Source organism: Cetorhinus maximus, chromosome 1 (genome assembly GCF_964194155.1).
Source record: "Cetorhinus maximus chromosome 1, sCetMax3.hap1.1, whole genome shotgun sequence".
In the NCBI taxonomy this organism is placed as follows: domain Eukaryota; kingdom Metazoa; phylum Chordata; class Chondrichthyes; order Lamniformes; family Cetorhinidae; genus Cetorhinus; species Cetorhinus maximus.
In genome coordinates, this window is record NC_135879.1 from 13635295 (window position 1) to 13659895 (window position 24601).

The following is a 24601-nucleotide window of genomic DNA, read 5'->3' on the forward strand; positions in this document are numbered from 1 at the left end:
ATCAATTCTGGAGCTTCTTTGGCTTCTGTGGCTCAGTAACACACCACGCTATGGGTTTATATACTAAAGTGTTGAGGAAAAGATGCCTAAACTTTCTGGTTAACACATGACAAAATTAGCACTGTTGCTTATTATAGGATTTAAGATGTTTACCGCTTTATTTAGGCAATAATGAACAACAAGTCATGCATATACTGACAGGATTTAGCCATGCCTGCAATTCTTTTGACATCAAAATGAAAACCAAATGCCCCAAGGGATCTCTGTGCTGTAAACTAATTGAAAGCACAAATTCTTATTTATTTTACAGGGACTGGATTATAAGAACTGTGCATTATCTAAAATAAAATGCACCCAAATTCTGTGATCTTCGTTGCGACATGGCTTCATGTAAGCAGTTCTGGTGACAGTTAGAACAATGGCAACTCAGAGGGTGAAGTAAGCCACACACAGAGTTCCTCCAACCCTTTTTCGAACCTACCCCTGATCTGATTAGAATGTATTTTGACGAGGATCTTCCCAGAGTGCTTTCCCCCCTTTACTGAAGTAGATAGTTCCACATTGTAGCACTGCCAAACCCTCTCTTCTATGACTGATCACTGCCCCCTTTTGGATCCTCGAGGTGAAATTTAAGCACATCGTTTATTTTTTTTTTAAATTTTGTCCCCAAAGTATAGGCACATATAGGCACAAAGAAGGAATGCATCCCTTTTCTCCTTCAGTCAGGTCTCTTCTTCAGTCATAAACACAAACAGAATAAAGGTCAGCTCTTTGAAAAGAATACACGTCATCATGACCGCTTTACATCACGGTTACCATGGAACTGGTCTTTAAAATGTGACTTTCAACTTGTTTTATTGAAGTTTGCATGTAATCAGGTTCCAAAACTTATATCTATTCCCCAAACAGTCCACACACTCTTGACTCACGAGTCAGTGTGAAGCAACAATTGACCATTTTTTTCAGAGTCATTGGTGTTATTTCAATAACTGAACCTAAACTGCTACAAGTACGGTTCAGTTTTCACATCTTAAATTGAATGGTTCTTACCATTTTAGAAAACTTATTTTCCAAAATAAAACCTCTAGAAAGTAGAAGTAAAATGAATTTTCAAAAGTACCTTCCTTAACATTCGGTCCAGAAGGGTTTCAAATTTTTGTTTCTCAAGGTGCACCCAGGCATATTCTATAATCTGGACATTAGTGTGAGCAACAAATAGTTAGCATGCTAGTGTCAAATCCCCAGATAACACTGGCATTATTGACCTCTTTCCAGAAATCATCATCTTCACTTAAAACCAAAACAAGAATTTGGTACTCAGGGTTTGCACCATATTTTTGTTCACACTAAGCTTTAGACTTACTTGTAAAATATAGCAAGGTAGGTGGGTAACGGGCTCAGTTTGCAGGCTCTGGATTATTGTGTTTGCCCACCTCATTTGTATTTACCAGGCCTAATGGTCTTTGATAGTCTGACAGCAGCTGAATAGCTTGTATCTCTCTGCTGTTTCTGTAACTGTAGTAAAGTACACTTGAGGTCTTGAAGCTTGTTAACAATGTTAACAATAACAACTTATATTTATATAGTGTCTTTAACATAATAAAAAGTCCCAAGATGCATTACAACAGTATTATAAAACATCATTTGTCACCGAGACACATAAGGAGATATTAGGTCAGATGATCAAAAGCTTGGTCAAAGGGTAGGATTGAAGGAGTGTCTTAAAGGAGAAAAGTAAAGTAGAGAGGCAGAGAGATGTAGAGAGGGGAAAACCATTTTTGGAGAGGAAAAGGAAGTATTTTTCCATTCATAATAATATATTAAAAATGGTGCATCTGAAATCACTTCCTTTCAACTTTTTTCTATTATTAATTTATACATCTACATTCATAATGGATACTTCCTATGTAAACTTGTCACGCTGTAATTACACCTTCAATTGAGCCTTACAGCGCCATCAGTGACATAAAGGTGGAATTACAGTATGAAATAAGGAGGGTTATCAACAGAAAAATGAAGCTTGAACATCACCTCAGAATTGGTATTAGCCAACTGAACAAGGAACACAATTTGCAGTGTCAGTGCAGCAATGACAGAAATTAGCCATGCTTCGCACAAGAAGCAGGAGAGGTTAAGGGAACTGTCTGACTCACAGAATATCCACTGTACTGGAACCAGCTACCTGAATTTGATATCATACAAGTGCAGGCTGGGGTGAGGTCAACAGAGTAGCCATGTGTGCCTGGTGTACCATTTGGCCATGAAGAGCTATAGGGGCAGGCACCTTCACTATTCTCCTAGTACTACCAGGCAAAACAGTCTGATGCTGATAAGATACATATCCAATGCCAGTCTTTAGTAATTAAAGAGTATAATAATTTATGATAATTAAAGAATACATCATTCAAATTAAATTATTTAAAAACTGGAAGAAATTGGAAAATAAGAAAGAATTTAAGAACACAAGTGCCCCAGAGGTAAAATGTAGGTAAAAAGATTGTAATCCTTTTTTAACCTCTTTATGAAAAATTTTGTTTTAATGTACACTCATGCAACCTTTTGTTTGTATAATAGTTTTAAGCTTTGCATGTTTTTCTCCATTCACTAATCGGTTTTGTCACAAGAAAGCACTGTTAATTAGTACCATCTTAGTCCTTGCAGGTTATACAACATTATTGGTCTTATTAGTTTCACTGTGGTAATGAACATGTCAAAAAGGCAGTGGGTAACGGCCAGTGGAACACTGCAAGCAGCCACTGAAGAGAGGTGCGAGAATGGTCTTCAACAACTCACTATTCCCTCCAGGGAGGAGAAGTACATTATCTTTGATTGATGAATTCCCTCCCCCCTCCCACCCAATAGCACCACCAAACTAATGGGATTACCATACTAAAAGCTGTGGGGGTCCACCTATATCCTTCCACTCAGAAGCACATGTTAATCTTATTGCTCTACATTGCCAAAGATCTTTCATTAATCCAATGAAAAAAGACATGGTTTATTATTGTTAATGATTTCTATTTTCAGCATTGTAAAACATTAGTAGCTGATTAATTTTGATTTGAAGTTGAATGCTGAAGTTGAACCCGATTTATTAAGAAAACTTGTGTTGTACAAATGAGTATCAATCCAGATCCTTCCAAAGAGCATGGATGGTGCAGTAGATAAGTCTTACACATATGACACCAATGCTTACATCTAGGTTGCTGGGATGAATATTATCTCTAACTATTTCTCCAACATTGATTTTTAAATGACTTTGATTCTCAGGTTATCTTGAAGAGTAGCACACTGTGTAGTAATGGCCCAGGCTTGGGCTAGTTTGTTGGGAGCTTTACTTTGTAGTCTGCCACACTATAACTGATTTGCCACTGCTAGATACTGACAGTGCGCAGTAAATTTGGTTGTAGGGCATGTGATATCAGTTGACTTTATGGGCAATGTCTTAAGTTGCTTTATAGGAACATCGGAATATATGTGCTGGGGTTGCACACAAGTAAAGCTAAATAACCAATGGTGGAACATCTAAAACCAGCTCAAAGGATTGGCCCAGGTCGCAAGTATTGAAGGGAAGTAGGGCATCTGACAGAATGATATCTGGCTATCTCCTGTGGGAGACTGGTGTCAAATGTGCGCACCTTCTGTAAGGGTTTCAAGAGGACATGTGAATGACTTCCTACTCATTTGCTTCTATGTGCTGACATTTGGAGATACCTTGGGGAGCTTCCCTTGCAGGATCGCCCTTCTCGCCTGTGAAAGCATGACGAGGACTTAGAGTGGACAATAAGATGTGCGTGCACTGGGCAACGAAAGAAACAAGGGCATGTACACTCAGCCAACCCAGGGCTTCAGACAATGGATTAAGGGAGAGGTTATAAGTGAGTTATCAACTGGTGGGACTGTAGGAATGTTTCTGGGTGGTTCATTCATAACCTGGCTATTTGACATGTACAACTAGTCCACAACCCAGTGAACCCATCCCTGAGCTTGTAGGATCAGCATGTGCTGGAAATAACTCCACTGTGTGTTTAATAGGGGGTGGGGTCAGTGTCCTCCCTCAATGTGATGGGGTGGTGTCAGCTGTGGCTCAGTTCATAGCACCCTCGCCTTTGAATCAGAGGGTTGTGGGTTCATGTCCCACTCCCGGAAACCAAGAACTGTGATTGTACTCGAAAGAGTTGCAATCTGTGACTGTTGATAACTCGAAAGAGTTTCAATGTGATGGGACCATGATGTCATGATGCATTTTTTTGCTCAGGAAGAGATCTGAGCTAGTGAGTGGGCAGCAGAGTTTATCAAGAGTCACTACCTTTCCTGTCTTCTCCCAATGCCAAACTATCTAATAACAACAATAAAAACTAAACCAAGGGCTGCAGTCTGGGGGTTGGAAGTTAAAATTGCTTTCTAGTGCAGGAACTGGTGATGTAATGGCACATGTCGTCAGTATAATGACAGATGCTAAGGGTTTTTTTTTAGTTGGAAATTGGGCTATTTTGGGTGGATTATCATCAACTAAGTCGGTGTTTACCCCCGCAGGTCCGTGCTCATGTGGCCAATGCGCATACCGAACCCAACATTTAAATTCCACATTTGAACCCTGTTAAATAGATCATTTTCAACCCTCTCTGCAACTCGCGAAAGATGATCAAAATTTAGTCCCGGCTGGGTATTTTATGTGAAATAGATTATTAATGACATTTTGTTTTAGTGTTTTGTTTGCTGGTCCCCACTTAAACTGAGTAAGAGATACCTGTCCCAGGCAAATGGGATTCCGCCTGACACTGAAATGTGCAGCACTGGACACAGGCAGACCCACATCCTAAGAGTTTCTGGCCGTTTCAAACGAAGCTGAGCACAGTTGCAGGCAGTCCCTTTGAGTTGCATGTTGTAACACAGAGTTCATCCGAAAGGGATTTAAGTTGCAAGCGCTGGTTTCAGTCTGACCACTAACTCAGTCAGTCGCCCAGTTGCACACAGGGCTCGGGGTTGGGGTGGAGGTGGAGGGGGAGAGAGGAAAGCTGAGATACTCTTTTTAAAAAAAAATTCAAAATCCGTCTTTCTCTTTCTGTCTTTTCCCCCAGTTTCGGGGGAAAAAGGGTCGCCCATTTCAGCAGCATGAGGTTGAGTGAGTGTAACTGTCTGAACTCCAGTCCTAGCTAGCTGTTAGAAGGTACATATTAAGGTGAGTCTTCATTACAATCAAAGGGGCGAGTATAGACGGGTGACTGTACACTTTTTTTTTGGGGTGGGGGGGGAGAGAAACTTAATGGGACATCTTAAAACAGGCGCATCCTCCCTTATCCGAACCCTCTCCCACACCCCCTATAAGATTTATTAGAACGAACATTAGCCCCAAGTGTCAGCACTGAGTGTCACAGGGTGGGGCAAATCTTGTGTGGGCGGATGAGTCTCTGCTTTAAACAGCAAGACTTGCTAGTGAAACAACTTCATTCAGTCCGTTCGGCTGTTCGAGTGAAGTTACAGAGGAGAGCGGGATAGTCAAGGACAATTTCAGCTCGGGAAAGCAGCCCAGGACAGCACAGCACAGCAAGGCATCGAACCCGGCTCCAGCCTTTACACCCACCTTGCATTAATCTTCTTTTTTGAGGGATTATTCTCACTCCGATATAACTTTATTTTTTACACACACACACACACAAAACAACAACAACAAAAAAAAATTAATCCCCGGGAAGAAATGCACGGAAAGAAACAGAAGGGCAAAGGAAAAGGCAGAGGAAAAAAAGGCCGAAAAGGAGACAGGATCAAAGAAGAAACTACCACAGGTAAAAAAAAAAGTTTATTAAAAGAAGCGAGAACTTTGGCAAACTTTTCTCAACTAAATCCTGGGCTGTCATTGAGAAAGTTTCACCCCCCCCTAGAGGTGTCTTTAAGTGAGTAGACCCTCTCCAACTTTTTTCCTAAAGCTGATTTTCATTTCTTTAAGCCACGGAGTTATTTCACCAGGACAGTTCCTCGCCAAAGGGACTTTATATTTCAAGTATTATTTGTCATTTTATATCTCTGATAGTCCTCAGTGATGCTGTGAAGAGGGTCTGGGGGGCGGGTCGGTATGGGGCCGTGCGGTTTGAACCCGTCCTGGTGGTTAAGCTGCTACTGTCCTGGTGCCAGGGACTCGTGTCCTGAGCCGAGCCGGCGGTGAGCACTTGTACCTGGAGCCCAGAAACTGCAGCTCCCGGCGCCCTCTCAGCTGCCTTTAGACGTTGCGAGGGCTCCCTCTGCTGGACCCTGACTCCCCACCTCAAACCCCCACCCCCCCCAAACTGCTCCTGCAATCTATCTCTGCCCTGGTAAAATACCACCCCCCACCCACCATGTTGCCCTACCAGGAGAAGACTGGGCTGCAGCTGTTAAACTTGACCATTTTTCCCTCGGCCCTGGCCAAAATATGAGGCAAGATCTTCATCAGGTATTTCTTGCCATACCCCGGTGATATGTTGGGGTGGTAACATGGGATTGTAGAATCGTTGACAGTCCACTTCAGTTTGGCAAGGCGGCTCATCTTTCGACATTATTGGTGCTGGCCTGCTGGAGAATGGGTTTGTAAGTGTGGGCAGCCAAGAGAGACATCAAAAGAGTGTTTCTTTGGGTTGGGTTGGTGGTAAGAACAAGAAAACAAGAGGGGCTTAGGAGCCAGAGAGTTGGCATCTGCAGACGGGGCTGAATGAGGAAAGGACAGATGTAAGGGGCTGAGGATATCGAGAGCTCTTTGCTATAGCTGGCTCAGTAGGTCGAATTGCATTCCTTCACCGGTGTAAAGCTCTGCGATCGGGAAGTGGAAACAATTTTTGTAGATCTCAGGTTAGCAGTTCTTTGGCGAGTTGTTCTGATCTGGGAAGGGTGGTGGAAGCAGATTCAGCACAGTAGTAACTTTCAAAAAAGAATTGGATATACACTTGAAGGGGGAGAAAAGTAGCAAGAGGTATTGGGATGGAATGGGGGAAATGGGGCTAATTTGCCAGCTCTTTCAAAGAGCTAGCACAAGCAGAATGGGCCCAATATCCTCCTCCCATAACTCAAACTAGTTATGAAGCCTCTTTGTATAAATGGAGAAAGAAAATCAGTAACCCTATGTGTGGAAGCATGGACAATCAGTAGATAGTGGTTTCTTTGTCTTTTTCATTGATTCACAATGCTGTTAAGGCTGGGGCGCTGAGGGAATGGCTTTAATACATTGACATGGTGGACTATTGCTGGGGGTAGGGGGCCTGAGAAATTATCAAGTGTTTGAGCTGCTGAAAATTTTCTGATTTCTGTTAAATGGGTTCGTGGGATGTGTTGAAAGCTGCATTAGTTTGAGGAGGACAAGTTCCTCTCCAGTTCCGTATTAGTGACCCCTGAGTTGCGCCTAAAATAATCCCACGGACTGTGCTGACACACTGGACCAATTGTTTATTCCCCCAGCATTGCTGCTGCAAATTAGCACTGACGAGGACTGTGGGATTATCAGTTTAATTAAATGTTCTTTTTTTTTAGCCATAGGTTATGTTAAAGGAGAGGACTTGTATTTGTGTAGTGCCTTTCATTACCTTACAATGTCCTAAAGCAGGTTACAGCCACTTTAGAGCATTTTTGATGTGCAGTGACTATTGCAATGTAGGCAATGCACCAGCCACTTTGCATGTAGCAAAGGCATTGTGATACTGATCAGGTAATCCGTTTTGGTTGAATGATAATTATTGGCCAGGACACCAGGAAGAACTCTGCAGTTTTTCTTAGAAACAGGCTTATGAGATCTTTTTACATCCGACCCAAGAGGGCAGATGGGACCTTGGTTTAAAATTGCCAGAAGGGGAGGCAGGAAGCACATGAGCAAAACATTTGTAAGTTGTATATGCCAAGACTTACAAGTGGAAGAAATTAACCATCCCACACTCAGTGACTAGCTGTTCTAGTGAATACCTTGGTAGTAAGAATTAATTAATAATACAATGATAGGAACCTCAATCAGTGACCTTCATATATAACTGTGTAAAACACTTGTATTGTAAGTCTGTGCACATTATGTCAATGTTAATTGTTCAATATAAAAATAAAATTGTGCACATGGTGATGTGGTATGTGCATGTTAAATATGTGTACCTATGGCCACTGATTGAAACGTCTACCCTTTCAAATGAATAGCTTTCATACAAAGTTGCGTTTGTGACATCAGAAATGCGGATGTTCGGAAGATTGTCTCTTTAGCTCCCAGGCTGTCAGTGAAAAATAATTACATGTTTGTGTGTCTCCTCATGTATTAGAGTAATGTTAATATAAAATAACTCGCAGATGGTTAAAAACCATGGTTGTGCTGTGTTTCAATGCTATTGGAAAGCTGTAACACAACCCTGGCTGTTATGTGGGCAGTTTGTGTCTGTTAAAGGTGATTGTATAATTAAATGACTTTCTAGTTACTATGGGTTTAGATTGTTCTGCTGAGTCAGTAATCTCTTTAACCCCTCTAAAATCAGTCTGAACAAGTAAGGGGCACAACTCTGTTGAATGCAAATAAATACCATGGAGACCATTTTGAAATTTTCAACTTTCTTAGCAAGAAAATACACCATTGTAAGTTCATCTTTTTTTTAAAATAAGGTCATTTTAGCAAATAACGACATTCGTTACATTATTCGTTTAATTTTAGTAGGTTTGATTATTCTAGCAATTGTCAATATTACAAGCCTTTTCAAATTTCAAGTTGTGTTAATTTCTGGTTCTGAGGCTGGGAAGAACGTGCATGGCAAGCTCGGGGTTAGTGGGATTGGCAGAGAGGGAGCAGCAAGACCCACAATCAAAAATGTACAAAACTTAAAAAGCTAAATGTGTGGCGATCGTGAACAATGAACTTCAAAATGGATTCTCGATGTTTTACGGGGCAGAACCGTTCCCACGTAGTCACTATGTTAAGATAAATGTCACCGATAATTATTTCCTACAAAATTATTTAGCAGCCTCCCGAAGAGGTGTCATTCTAATAGTACCTGACTGTGAAAGACCAAATTTAAAATTGCTGAGATTCCTAAGTAACTTGCTGCTCCAAGGAGGTTTGCTTCGCAAGTTATTGAGGATGTGTTCTCATTGCGCCATTCCTGCTGTTACCACAAACCCATCCTCGGTTAAAGTGAAGAATTGTTGGTTTTTCAGTAGCTGTAAGGAGGCAGACACATTTCTGCGACACTTGACAACAATCTGCCAATCTATAGTTTCAATGTACCTCATTTTTGTTTCTTCGTCTTGCAGACTTCTTTTTAAAAAGTAAAACCTATTCTTCCTGTCAGTTATAACATAATGTTCGACTAATGTAATGTCTAACTTGCAGATCCTGAGCCCTGTAATCTGGCCCAGGGAACAACCCTACGTGTGTTCGCATTTCTCATTCACTTTTATGCCAATTGGGTTTCCCGGAGATTTGAAACTTGATTGCTCTTGCCTTATTGGTGAATAAATACTAAAACGCGAGCATCAAAATCTGGTCATTTCAACACATTTATGGAGAATGCGAATTTAAACTTTATCGGTGCTACTTCCATTTCTGTGGGACACACAACAACGCAACTCAGGAAAGTGCATCTTGGACACCTCAATCTAGAATTATATAGAATGTAAATCACAGAATCAAGTCATTCAGTGCATTTGGTCTATGCCAGTGTTTAAACTCCATTCAAGCTTCCTTCCACTCTAGTTACCTTTTGCCTCTCAGCCATATCCTTCCATTCCCCTTTCCTTCACAGATGCATCAACCATCCTCTTAAATGCATTGCTCTCTGCTTCAGCTGCTCCCTTTGACAGTGAATGCCACATTCTCACCACTGACCGTGGAAATAAATTCCTCCTAAATTCTTCATTGGATGCAAAGCAGAATATTGCCACAGTCTAATCATTAGGACAAAGGAAAGACTTGCATTTATACAGCACATTTCATGACCCAAGGACATCCCAAGCCACTTTACAGCTAATGAAGTATTTTTGACGTGTAGTCACTGTTGGACAGCGGGAGAGTTTCCTGGTCAGCCGTACTGCAGAGGACAGCACTGCAGTACTTTGCCAAGCACAATCATGGACCAATCCAATGGAAATCCATGATCGCCAACACCCTCTAAGGGTATGGTACCTGAAGAAGGAGGAGGAGTGTTGTAATGTAGGAACCCTGTTAGCCAATCTGCGTACAGCAAGATCCCACAACAACAATGAGATAATGACCAGATAAACTCGTTATGGGAGTATTTGAGGCGGCCAGGCTCTTTGGCACAAGCTGCTTTTACCCTAGAACACAGATGCATAATTCTACCATTGTCCATAAGATAAACACCCCGGTTTGTAGACCTATGTGACGTTTCAGTTGGGGAATGTGTGCTGGTGAACGTACAAGCTAAATGGAGGGAGCAAGTCTGTAGGTCCTCTTCTCCCTCAGTCAGGTCTCTGGCCCACAGACACCAGCAGCCTATAAGAACTCTAAACAAGTGCTTTTTCAAGTACCATAACTGGAATCTCAAGCTTGCTTTATTTTCATCATAAATACACTTCAAACCTTAGCAGATACCACCTAATTGTTAATGTTATACACTGTAACCTCTCCTCTCTGGAATCCCTGCAACCAAGTCATTTCTGGATTTTGGAATTTTCTGGATTATAGAATGGCTTCACAATGTCCTAACCACAAGTGTCTGAACTGGGAAACAGCTAGCATAGAAATAAATATTTACCTGACACTTAAAACAGTGACAAAACATTTATAAAGCAATAATAAAAAATTGTTTCACTTATCTAAATACTGTATCTGCCATGTTTTCGCTCCCAAAGTACTGGACTAAAATGATGCCAACGACACTGCGGGTCATTATCACTTTGCTCAATAAACTTCCAGACAACTGGTGTTTCTGAACTGGAGAGGTTACAGCGTATAACATTAACAGCTGGTGAAACAAATGATAATACTGTGACACTTAACATTTCACTCATCACATCTCACGACGTGACAAAGCCACATTAGCCTGAAGAGGATAAAGCTTTCTCCAGTTCTGTATTAATAATCCCTGAGCTATATCTAAAATGATTCCAGAATACTTCCTGGGGTAGTTGTAACAGCAGAATTGACAATCACAATGATAACGGGTTAATGCTTTACCCCAAAGTGCAGCCGCATCCGGATTAAGTATTTGTGCATACCCCTTTAACTCAAAGCATTATCACATTTTTCTGCCATGCTGTAATGGGTGGGCTGATCGTTCAAAATGGTAATTGGCGATAAGACTGTTGGTAGCAACAGAACCTTGTTTGCCCATGAACATATATAATCTGCAGTACGTATGTAACTGCTCATAGACATGTTGAAACACTAATAGCGAACTTCATCTGTGCAAGTCATGCGATGCTTTAGGTGTTTAGTAGCACGCCGTCTATTTCATTGCGGTTTACATTCTTTTGTATTCTGCATTTGCAGTTCATAAAATGACAAGATAATTATGGTTCCCAATGGCCGTTCAATGCACCTTGATATATCCTTCCAGGAGAACTCAATTCCTTTGAAGGATCCAATGGTTTCTTAAGGGATTACAGGACTTTTGTCTCTACTATTCTGAGAAATTATTCCATGCATTGATGACTCCTGGTGTGATGATATCAGTCTTAAATTTGTTCTTTGCTAGTTTGAACCCATGTCCCCTTTCATGTAACTCACTCTAAAATAATATTCTGGATTTAGCTTTTCCATTTCCTTTTCTAAATTATATCCCTCATTAAGATCGCCTCTCAAATTTGTTCTTTACTAGTTTGAACCGATGTCCCCTTTCAAGTAACTCACTCTAAAATAATATTCTGGATTTAGCTTTTCCAGTTCCTTTTCTAAATTATATCCCTCAATAAGATCTCCTCTCAAATGCATTCTTGCCCAGCTTTAAAAGCCCACAACTTGCCCAACTTTCCCCATAACTCAGAAACTGGGGATCAGTCTCATCGCTTTTTGCTGCACTGCTTCCAGCCTTTGTGTCCCAGTAACCAGAGCTGAACGTAGGACTGAGGTGCAGTCTGACCAGAGGCACATGTAGTTTGATCATGACTTCCTCCTCTGACTTATATTCCAACCTTTTGAATATTGTAGGTCAATATCTTATCAGCTTTATTGACTACTGCTGTATGCCTGGATATGTTTGAAGTCTACTAAGACTTCCTAAATCTCTTTCAGCTTCATCCTTAGTTGTTTCAACACCATTCGTCATTCCAATGTTGGTTATCATGCACAAAGTTCATGTAGAAATATGTCTTTAGTTACTTCTTATTTATTAACCAGATAATATGCAGTTATATTTTGTTTGCGCTCTCAGTTTTTTATCCAAGTGATTTTACGGGACAGAACCTAATTTAAGACAGTACTTTATTGCCCAGGATGTGAGCACCAAACCTCTCTTGTCAGTGATTAATCAACCTCATGATCAAAGAAAGATTAAACTGAATTTCTGACCTACATTGACTCCTGGTCTGGTAATGCCTCAATCTTGTTCTATGAGCTCTGCGTTCCTCCAATTCTGGCTTCTTTCACACCCCTGATTCCTGGTCTCTTGCACGTTCCTGAGTTCATTGCTCAGGCTTAGGAGGCCGTGTCTATCGCTGTAGAAGCTCTAAACTCTGGAGTTCCCTCCACAAACCTCTCTGCCTCTCTATTCCCTTAAGGCAATCTTTAGAGCCTACCCCTCTGACCAAAATTTGCTTAACTGTCAGGCAACATATTTGTGAGGTGCCAAGGGTGATTTACTATCCTAAAGGCGCTATATAAATGCAAGTGTGACTGTGTAACTGGCATGAAGACACTTCTTCCTGAGGTCAAAATGTGTTGTTGACCTCCTTGTAAGTGGGGTTACTTATAGAGGGTAAATCACCATTCCATCAAATCACCTTAAAAGAAAGCAAAGGTTTTGTTGATTCTTTGCTGCTCATTCATTTCATAAGCTGCAGTCTGAAGTGAAAATGGCACAACCTGAGTCAATCTCTACCAAAGTAGAGCCAGGTAACTTCCAGTAATCAGTCTTCAAAGTGACGATTGGAATGTCAACATATCGATCACCATGATGCTACAGAGTACAATGGGACGTGATCTTTTTGCAACTGAACCTTTCTTTACCAAGCCAACAAGCCTCTCAAACAAAATCCACAGGGACTGCGAGACACTGAGTACATTCTCCTCCGCGACTTGGATTCACCCCGAACTGCAGGAATGAAATCGCCTCCTTCCGGGACTACGTTAAAGGCGCTATATCGATGCAAGTTGTTGTTGTCTGAGTTTGGGAAACTCAGATACTTGATGCAGATATTTCTTTGACCAGCAAAATTAGAAAACCATGTTTCGTTTCACAGAACTTATCGTAGAGTCCCTTTCTCATTTCGAATGCAGTTACTTACAGCTTGTTAAAGAAAAGGCACAGACAAGGACATGTATTCAACACATCACTGATACATCTGCCAGCAAGCGTGTCTTTTGCAATGTTTAAGTTAAAAGCACATTGCAAATGTTTAAACTTCAGCAGTTACAATGAATGCTGAAAGTGCAGACTTCCCCTGCTATGCAGAAATGGCTGTGCTTCAACAGAGGGTTGTCTTTTTGTAAGAAGACAAGGTTATTTCGGGAACTTTCTTTATCCTGAAACTCCTCCATTGGCTTCCTTCTCTCTCAGACTTACATAGAATTGCACTAGATACTTGGCGTAGAAATAGGCCATTCAGCCCAACTTCTCTGTGCTGGAATTTGTGCGCCACACGAGTTTCCTCCCTCTCTTTCAGCTTTCAGCCTATCTTTTTATTCTCTTTTTTTAATGTATTTGTCTAGCTTCCTTTCGAAAGCATTTAAGCTGTTTGCCTCAGCCATGCCCTGTGGTAGCGAGTTCCATATTCTGAATACTTATGCGACCTTATATCTCCACTGCAGATACAGTTATAGGTGACAGCAGCCCTCCAGTACATCCAGTACCTAACTGACCATTCTTTGTGTCAGTTGAGACACTGAGCATTATTTGGCTGTAGTGAGGAGGGTTTTGGAGCCAAGCCTGGTGGTGGTGTGCTCACCTGCTGTCCACACACAGCTTCCAACAGGGATCAGCGCTCCGTGATTAAGAACGGAAACCCCAGCTGATTTTTTTCCTGTCCCTCACACCAGGTACCAGGTCTGCATACACACATTGCTGCAGCCCCCCCCCCCCCCACAACCCTCCACCCCAGGTGAGATTTGCCAGCACATTTACCAGGCTGGGGATCAAAGTGGAGATCTTCCTGTTCTCTGTGGCAGGTGAGGTGAAGTGGGAAATACGTAAGAGGCCAGAGCTAAAGGAATGTGGAATTCCTGGAAGGCTGTTGGACTGGAGGAGGTTGCAAAGATAGGGAGGAGTGAGGCCATGGAGGAATTTGATCATGAGCGTGAGACCTTTTAAAATCGAGGTGTTGGTGGACTGGGAGCCTCTGTAGCTCAGCAAGGACGGAGGTGATGGACAAATGGGACTTGGTGCGAGTTAGGATATTAGTGACAGAGTTTTTGGATGAACTCAATTTATGGAAAGTGGAAAGTGGAAGCTGGCCAATAAAAAGCTTTGTAATAGTCAAGTTTGGAGGTGACAAAAGCATGGATGAGGATTTTAGAAGAAGAGATTGATTCAGGGGTGAAGACAGATGATGTTATGGAGGTGGACGGAGGTGGTCTTGGCGCTGGAAAGGATATAGGGTTCATAAGCTCAGTCCAGCTCAGACTCAAGTAGGTCGACGAGGTATTGAACTGACCGGTATTGCCCATGAATAGTGGGCAGTTGGATGGAATCTGGCGAGAGAACAGGGTTTATGTTTGATGTAATACCACAAACATGTCCATAGCAGATTAGTATCCCAAGATTTTAAATCTTGTCACTAGTTGTTTTCAGTGCGTTTCAGAAATTCCCCTCGTATTGCAAGACCTAATCTGGCTAAGCTGTTCTAATTCTTATGTAAAAGACTTGATGTAAAACAAATACTAATTATCGACTTCCCTGTGTGACAGAAACAGAATAGACTCTGTAAATAAAATAAAATGTGTAATCTGTCTGAAAAGCTATTATATAAGCTGCTTTGCAAGTACAGTTTACTTTCGAATTAAGCTCGCATGCTCAGTCAGCTTGTTTCTGCAACTGGGCCACTACAACTGGCTTCTCTACCCCAGGCTAGGGAGGGAAATTAGTCACAGTTCCTCCTTGATTATTTCTACTGTAGCCTCTGCTGGAAAGACCCCATCTGTGGCCTTCAGGTACGGCTGTCTGTAGTTCAGTTGGCAATACCCTTGCCTGAGTCAGGATGTTGAGGGGTCAAGTCCCACTCCAGGAGTTGAGCATAAAAATCAAGGCTGACACTCCAAGTGCAGTACTGAGGGAGCGCAACACCTCCTTTTGGATGAGGTATTAAATTGACGCCCCCTTCTGCCTTCTCGGGCCCACAGCACTATTTTGAAGAAGATCGGGGGAGTTATCCCCCGTGTCCTGGCCAAGGTTTATCCCTCAATTAATGATCATAAACATGTTGCCTGGTCATTATTACATTTTTTTGTGGGATCTTGCTGTATGTAATTTGGCTGCCAAGTTTCCTACATTGCAACAGTGATTACACTTCAAAAGTACTTAGTTGACTGGAAAGCACTTTGGAATGTCTTGTGGCCATGAAAGGCATTACATAAATGCAAGTCTTCTTGAATACTATGATCCTGAATGTCTAGGCTGAGACGCTAAAAGTCAAGACTTTAAGGCCAATGTTGGTGAGGAGGTTGGGCCTGGAGGCGGAAATGAGTCCTTTGGGTCAACGTTGGATTGTTTCTTTTCTCTCCCCCATCTCCCCCCACCCCCCTCCCACAATTAACGCGAGCCTCAGTGTTATACATGCTGGACAACAACGTGTGAAAATACCAACATGTCACAGCCCCATGAAAGTTGGGGGGCAGCACAAGAGGCGACAGCCACAGGAAATGCCGCAGTGATTCCCAGATCTGGGACAACCCAGTTGGAGAAAGGTTGCTCTCCAGAGGCAAATCCAGAGCATGAATCCGTGACTTCCCAGCATTTAAGACATATGGACAGAAAAGCATAGATCACGGAGCCACCTCTTCAATTTGAGTTTGTTTCCAGATGTGATGCTCTGCGCATAAGCACTTCCACAGCTGGACAGTCCATTTAAAATAGCAACGAATGAGGAAACTTGCAGCATTGGCTTCATCTGGCTAACCTGCTTTTCTATCTTTCGCATTTTAACCATTGTGTCATTACTTCATCCATCATAGTCATGTTGCCCAGGAGAATATCAGTGGGATTTTCAGAGGGAACTGCGCTATGATTGAAAATCAGATATTCCTCAAAGGTCTGAAGACTATCCTGACAGCCCACGAGCAACAACTGTGATGATTGAAAGATAAGAAAATTGCACTCCGCTTGGCTGCATCTTTATTCAACACAGGCCCTCTCTAGGGGCAGTGAAGGGCAGTGAGGCAGCAGCACAGTCTGTGTAATCTCCGGGTGCACCTTTTGGAAAGGTGAGGTACGTGTGAAATAGGGCACTGGTTGGAGACAAAATTCAAGGCATCAAAGTATGGTTATAAAGGGCGATGAGGTGAGCTGACGTGTGAAATGCAGTCGGCTGGACATATACAGTCTGAGGCGGGCAGTCAAGGGTATTTTTTTTTTGAGGTGGGCCACTTTTGATTGCGTCGTGTCCAAAATATAGAAATTAAAAAGCGTATGGTATATAAAACAGGTTTTCTCACGAGGTCACCTATGTCATTTTGTTAGTCTGGAACTGGAGCTTAAACTTGTGTTATTTCTTGCAACACAAGCCAATTCCATCTCAAGAAATGTATCATTTGCTCTGCTCTTAGCATCTGTAACATGTTAGAGACATTTCATTTGTTAATCTTTCCCGTTGGAAATTCCCAAGTCCCCATTATTTATCTTGGAAATTGTCCATGCTAATTTGTCACGTTCCGTTATACCCTCCTACCAGTGGTAGCGCTGTAGTGCCTTAGTTTTTCAATTCCCAGCTAATAGGCCTGGATTGTAGAGAAACCGCTAAATTCAAACCTAATCTATCGTTCTGCTTTCCAAATCATTTTTCTCTTTGTAACAATAAACCTAGAATGCGTTATCATCTATTAAGTGGGTCACCACGTTCAGTGCAATATCTGTTTTGCCTGTAGGTGGTGCTGTAATGGGGGTTTTCAATGTAAAGCATTATAACATCAGTAACACTTGCCCTCCCCCACCCCCCCCACACAATCATATATCTCGTTATTTGTACTGTAATTAAGTGTGTGTCCTCTGGGACTGATGACCTGCACAGAAAGGTAAACTCAATGTTTTTTTTTCTCAAAAATTGTGAGTCTATTGATGTTTTGAAAATAAAAGCTAATTCATAGTTTTTAAAATGATGGCATATTAATGTTTCAAATATTGGGGGATTTTAAAATAGGAATCTGATTTATCTTTTTAAATAAAAGACCTTCCATTCACTTTTTAAAATGGATTATACTGAAGTTCTAAAGCCTGGGACTCCTATTTTAAAAACTGGTCCAGGATTTCTTCAAATTGATTAAATTGGAATCTTTCCACCCTCTCTTCCCCACCTCCTTGCCCTGTGATGCTTGACCATCCTCCTCCCACCGCCCCCCACCCACCACCAGAGTGAATTTCCCATTCACCCCTGCCTGATGGATTGCATCGCGTAGCATCCCTGTCGCAGATTGATGCAAGTCCCAGATTGATTGGGGTGCAGTAGGTCCAGCTCGTGGCCTTAAATTAGTTGCACGCAGCTCCACATTTGCACTGGACACCATAGTGTGCATGATCCAGTTCAAATCCCGCCCCAGTTTGAGAATTTGAATTCAATTGAGAAAAGACCTGAAAATAAAAATTTTTAAAAAGTTGGTTCGAGCAAACAGTGACCATGAAGCTGTCAGATGCACTGTGTAAAATGCACCACTTCACTCGTACCCTGGAGGGAAGGAGAGCCACCGTCCTTACCTGGTCTGGCCAAAATGGGACTTCAGCCCCATACCATTGTGGCTGACCCTCAATCGCTCACTGGTCTAGCAAGCCATTTAGTTGTATCAAAGCTCAATAAAGGACAGTAGCAGCCAAGACGAAGGCCCATTATCACCATCTCAGGGCAACTGGGGATGGCAATATATACGCTGGTCTCGCTGGTGAGGCCCACATGCTAAGAATGAATAATAAACATTACGTGGTAAGACACGTCCAGCACTTGTAAACCATCAGACCCAGGAATGTCCTTCAGCTGCTAATACTCCACTGTCCTAGTCCTGGGAGAGGCGCACCTTCAGTGGGACCTACGACAGAAAAGGTAAACGTTAATTAACCCCTAATCCCTGAAGAAAGTGGGGCCCACAGGATACATGTCTAATTAATGTAGCCCTGGTTCAGGTTCAGGGGACCCACTGTGAATGGCTGAAGAATTTTTAGTGACGCTATGAGGTAACTTTTTTCTGACCTGTCTCTCCAGGCATGGACTGCTGTCCTGAATTTTTTTTTTTTTAAATTCATTCACATTGCTGTAAAGGCCAGCATTTATTGCCCCTCCCTAATTCCCCTTGAGAAGGTGGTGGTGAGCTGCCTTAGTGGCTTGCCAGAATTCTTGATAGGGTAGTGAAGAGTCAAGCGCTTTGCTGTGAGTCTGGAGTCACATGTAGGCCAGACCAGGTAAGGATTTTGCATCCCCGCAGGAGATTAGTAAACTCGGTGTGTTTTTACGACATTCCAGTATTTTCATGGTCACCATTACTGGTGCTGGCTTCTTAATTCCAGATTTTTGAAGCCTAAGTAACTAAACTTAAATTCCCCATCTGCTATAGTGGGAGGTGAACTCATGTCTTTGGACTGTCCAGTCCAGACCACTAATCTAGTAACATAACCGCCATGCCACCTTAGTCGCATTAATATTTAAGTGACCTCTGTACCTGAAATTTAGGAATGTTACGTCAAAAATCTCAGAAGCTGTGAGGGCATTTATAGTTTCGTCAACAGCTGCTGTAAGACAGTGCATCCTCCAAACTACCACGGGCAGTGCCATAGGAGAGCTGCTAGCAATATAACGTCATAAAATCACATACATATTACTGAAATGTCTCGCGTGCTGTTTGTGTAACACATCAGTCTAATGGTTTGATCTTGCCCTCTTATCTCCCCAAACGAAGGCGGGAGGGGATATTCAAGTCACTGAGTCTACTGCCCTTTGCAACCCTTCAGTAATAGATGGGGTACAGTAAAGGTGGGAGTTGGGATGATCACCCCAGTTACAGCACCAGGAGTCATCCCCAAGGCGAGGTGATCTGGGAAAGCACCCTGAGGGCTGTGCAAGCTGCGAGAGTTTGGATACAACTGGAGGTGACCTGCCTGAGGGAAGGCTACCTTGCAGGGATTCATTTGGGACTGAGGAAGGAGAGATTAGCAGGCGGGCATGGTTAATTAGCCATAAACAAAATGACACCTCCACAAGTGCTGCCGCATAGACAACCTGAGAGGAAATCTTTTTTGCATTGTGGCTATCCACGATCCATGCTTCAAATGAATAGATTAGTATATAGCTCCACATCGGGATAAATAGGCTTTTAAAAGATCATGGAAAGAATAAGAATTAGATTTTATACAATTGAGATTTGCCTGCATGTAAACCTAGATCCCGGTACTTGACCCTGCATTACATTGACTGCATGTACTTGTAGTTGCATTGAATTGAAGGATGAATACACGTCCGCCCCACAGTGCTTTCCCCTACTCTGAACATCATTCACTTTTTTTTAATTTCCTCCTGCTGCATACATCCTCTTGAAACCTTAGGGATGAATCAATAAGTACATGTTCAAACCACAGTATTTAATTAAATTGCACAGGCCTATAATGCGCTTGTACAGGCCGATGGGAGCTATATTTACAAGAGAGTGTTGTTCTCGGCAGGAGCTGTACTTGTGTTTGCCAGTGGGGATGATGGACGAGGTTCAGGCAGTGAGGGTTAAAAGCAAAGACCAGCCCCACAAGGCCTGGTATGGTTTCACCTTGGGGCAAGATGAAGTAAAAACTTCAAAATGGATCATAGGCCGGAGAACATTTTTTTTCTTTCTTCTTTTTTGCTTCACTTCACGTAAGAGAAAAACTTAATTGCAGCTGAAAACATCCCGTTCTGTATTTTATACGGCATAATATCTGAACCACCCTCTTGTGGCCATGTTTGAAGACACTGCTCCCTTTTGCAATAAAAATAGAAAATGCTAGAAAAACTCAACTGGCCTGGCAGCGTCTGTGGAGAGAGGAACAGGGTTAATGTTTCGACCCATGTGACTCTTCTTCAGGACTATCTTTTTTGCCCCGTGTCTAAATTCTTTTAAATTGGACTGGTTTTTACTGTATTCTCTTTGTTGCTAATGGAATAGCTGATTTCAGCGCTTCCCTTCCATAAGTAGCTCAGTGGCTCGGGTAGAGAGTTCTCTGATCTCCAAGACACCACAGAGATTATTTACAGACGAGGGAGGCCCTTTGGCCCATCCTTGCTCAACAATCCCGCCCTTTCCCCTCCCCATCGTTAAGACATCCGGTTATTTCTTGAATGTTTTGCCCGCACTGTTCTACCTGGGGTTCGTTCTACCCGGTGACCACACGGTGAGCACAAAGGGTAGCTTACCTGTCTTTCATTTGCCTCTCACCAAGTTTGAATCTGTGTCCGACTGTTAACGGTTTAGTCTGAACGTGCTCAGCAGTTAGCTTTGAGGAATTGGAAGCAAAATCAATCCCTGCAGAAAATGTAACAATATTGTCTCTTTGTGGCGCCGTTCTTTAATCCTCTTGGAATATTACTTGAGATTCTCTGCAGCACAGTGTGGTCTGAGGCTAATTGGAAAGCCAGATCTGGCTAATTGCAATTATTAGTGAATAGGTGCTGCCACTGGGCGTGTGATCGCATACACATGCGAGTTTTAACTTTTCTATGCGCTTATTGGTAAAATGTTGAAAAGCAAAGTATGTGAGCGTTTTTTTTCTTATTGTTGCTGTACCTGTTTTGGTTATGGAATGGTGGTAGATCTTTATACGAACATAGGAATTAAGAGCAGGAGTAGGCCACTCGGCCCTTCGAGCCTGCTCTGTCATTCAATAAGATCATGGCTGATCTGAATGTAACCTCAACCCCACATTCCTGCCCAACCCCGATAACCTTTCACCCCCTCTTGTTAATCAAGAATCTCTGTACCTCTGCCTTAAAAATATTCAAAGGCTCTGCTTCCACTGCCTTTTGAGGAAGAGAGTTCCAAAGGCTCACGACCCTCTGAGAGAAAAAATTTCTCCTCATCTCTGTCTTAAGTGAGTGACCCCTTATTTTTAAACAGTGACTCCTGGTTCTAGATGAAGTAAATATATGCACATAATATGTATTTACCTGTGTTGCCTGAGTGTTTGTGAAGTTTGTTTTATCAGAATTAGTTTCCGTGAATAGAACAGTGTTTGTATAATCTCACCTGTGGCTAACTAGCATTAAAGAGACAAGAACAGAAAATGCTGGGAAAATCTATGGGGAGAGAAACAGAGGGCAAAATCGTCCCAGATTTGCACTAAGTGCGGCAGCGGGCAGGAAAAATGATGTTTTACCCACCGGCCGCAATGGATGTATCGTCCCAACCCTGCCATATTAATTGTGCATTCCTGGGAAATGCACCGTATTGATGGTGGGCGGGCTGCAACTCGCTCGGCACGCTGTCACCTTGCCACTTCACCGTACCGCGCGCCACATTTAAAGCGTTTCCAATGCAGGGCTGCTGCAAATAAGACATAGCCCCAAAAGGCAAGAAGACTGCAGCACCCAGGTTTAGTGATGCATCCCTCATGCACCTTTTGGACGCCATGGAGGCCCACCATGATGCCCTCTACCCAAACTCTGGTCACATGGGGGGTAGCAACATTACCACTCCAGCTTGGTTGGCAATGGTGATCAGTGCCAATGCTGCGCAGAAGAGATTGGCCGTGCAATGCAGAAAAAGGATGAATGATCTCATTTGTGCGGCGAGGGCAAGGCAACCACCTCATCACTCTAAACTCGCACACTTAAGCACACATTCACTGGCATCTCACTCATTGCCAGCTCAAAATACATCGCCACTCACTCTCTCACACACACCCTCATATCTCCATCTTGTCTCATCCCCTCTGGAGACTGTCTGCTCAGCCCTTACCCTCTTGAGGCCACTTGCACGGATCAACATGTGCCCCCACACACACCCTGGGTTACTCCCCTTCCCCAGTACAGCCCTCACCCTGCAGCCTCCTCCCTTGCCTGAGGTCACTTCTCCCCCTTCCCCAAGCAAGTCGTACAAAGCCACCCCCACCTTATGGCTGGTCTGATAGGTAGAGACCTGCCCGTGAACCCCCCCTAAAAGTGATGTGGTGCTGTCTGTGAAGCCTGGCGCTGATGACCGTGAGTGCTGCCTGAAGCAAGGTGGGCAAACAAACCTTGAAGTCCCAAGCGAAGTGCAGCTCGCCAGGCGCACGTTGCTTATGTGCTGTTGTGAAACATGTTGGCATGATTGAACGTGAGCAGACAATCCAGTGTGGAGGGGATGATTCTGGCGGGCTGACCTTATAATGATATGCTGATGTATCCCAATGAGGTTCCCAATGTCTGATAGCGGGAGGCGCGATCTGCCATCGACGGGCTGAGCGGGTGATCGCAAACTGGTTTTACAACGTTGTGAAACCGCGTTTTGGCCTTCTCGCCTTATTGTCCGTTCACGCCGCCAACCGTGCCTGACACCAGCGGGCAGGGAAAACTCCGCCCACAGTTAACGTCTCGGGTCCGTAGGACTCTTCTTTAGAGCTCTGAAGAACAGTCTAACGGACTCGAAGCATTAACTCTGTTTCTCTCTCCACAGATGCTGCCACACCAGCTGAGTATTTCCAGCATCTGCAGTATTTTGCTTTCATTAAAGAAGTGAAGCTGGAAAAGTTTGGGACTGTTCTCCTTGAAATGTAGAAACTTAAGAGGTGGCCTAATAGAGGTTTGCAGGATGATGAGAGGTTTTGATAGAGTAGAGAGAGAAAAACTATTGCCCCTGGCGAATGGGTTAATAACCAGAGGACATCGATTTGAGATCATTAGCAAGAGACCTAGGCACAAGATGGGGAGTAATCTTTGCGCAGAGTTGCCAGTATTTGGAATGCTTTACTGGGAAAGGGGGTGGCAGCTGGTTGCCCCTTTTAAAAGGAATGGGCAGCTTCTTGAGGATGAAGAACTTGCAGGGCCACAGGCAAAAAGCGGGTTGTGGGTTTAAGCACAATGAACTTTCAAAGAGCCAACAGCAGAGCCACAATGGGCCAAATGGCTTTCTTCTGTGCTGTAAGTGTCTCTGATTCTGTGATCAATGGAGGCATTGGACCAGTGATGGGCCAAATTGCAGACGTGCATTCTGCTCAACTGCCATCATGGTGACTTCACACTCATAAAGAGCGTTTGTGAAGAATTCTAAACTATGCCGGCTCGAGTCTGCTGCATCCCAGTTTGCCAGACTGTAAGTGGTTTTGGACTGTGTCGCAGTCTTATCTTCCTGACAAGCTCACCCAACTGAGGCAGACAGCTCTGAGTGTGAGGCATCCCTGGGAGATGAAAGTCAGTGTTCTGCCTGGTAACCTGTCTATTACAATAGTCATAATGAAGGATGTGATTCCTGACCAGAATGCTTAGTACTTGATCTCTTCCTTTTATTATGCTCATACATTAAATCAATGACACAATTAGGCTTTGTACATGACTTTGCGAAATGTCAGTTGATTTTAAAGCTTACCAATGTCAGGCTTCCTTCATTTCTGCGATCAAGACAGAAGCTGCACAATTATTTGACCCCATTGTTTTCTTTTCTTTCTCAATGTGGTGAAAAGAGAACATGTGTTTCTCTTGTCAGTACTGAGGTCTCTCAAGTCATGTCGAGGAGAGCTCCCTTTGCTCTGTTCTGGTACTGTAACTCACTCTGAAAACCTCAAGGGATTCCCCCTTGCTTTGGAGTGACATTTTACATTCCAACTCATGATTTCTCTAAGTGAGATTGCCCGACAAGTGATGCAGGGTAGCAAGGAACATGACTGCAGCCCAACGCCAAGCTTACCTCAGCCGTCAGATAACAGACTGTCATCCCATCAGCCTGGGCTGAACTCAAACTCATTTCCCAGAGGTCAGAAGGTGCTAACCCACCGTGCCTAACTTGATGTGTTTTGTTCCCTTACCCAGTGCCATCTGGCTTCAGTCAATATTTGTCATAGTGAATGGAAGTCGGCTCATCACTTATTTAGGGTTTAAAGACATTCTGTCAATGTCACTAGCAGTAGTTATTGATTGTTGGTTAGGTCCATCAGCCCATTGACACATATTCCTTCTGCTGCTCTTTCATGTCCATTTTCCAAGATTTCTTTGTGTTCCCTCTCTCTGTTCCTCTTGAGATCCAGCTGCAGGAACCCTACGCAAGCAACAATTCTTCACTTGTGGATCTTGATAGTAAGTGTCAACAAGCTATTCAACTGCTGAAAGCATTACCAACCAAGACTGTCATCAGTTGACATGCATTTCC

At 43.0% G+C, this 24601-nt stretch overlaps 1 protein-coding gene across 3 annotated transcripts in view; it reads left to right on the top strand.

Moving 5' to 3' along the window:
• Nucleotides 1-5031: 5031 nt before the first annotated feature.
• nrg1 (neuregulin 1) overlaps nucleotides 5032-24601 on the top strand; it is a 191253-nt gene continuing 171683 nt past the window's right edge. For all 3 annotated transcript variants that reach the window (XM_078534464.1, XM_078534387.1, XM_078534547.1), the window contains exon 1: nucleotides 5032-5786. In XM_078534464.1, the coding sequence (XP_078390590.1) occupies nucleotides 5699-5786 (88 nt within the window). In that variant the 5' untranslated portion in view covers nucleotides 5032-5698. The remainder of the gene's footprint in view (nucleotides 5787-24601) is intronic.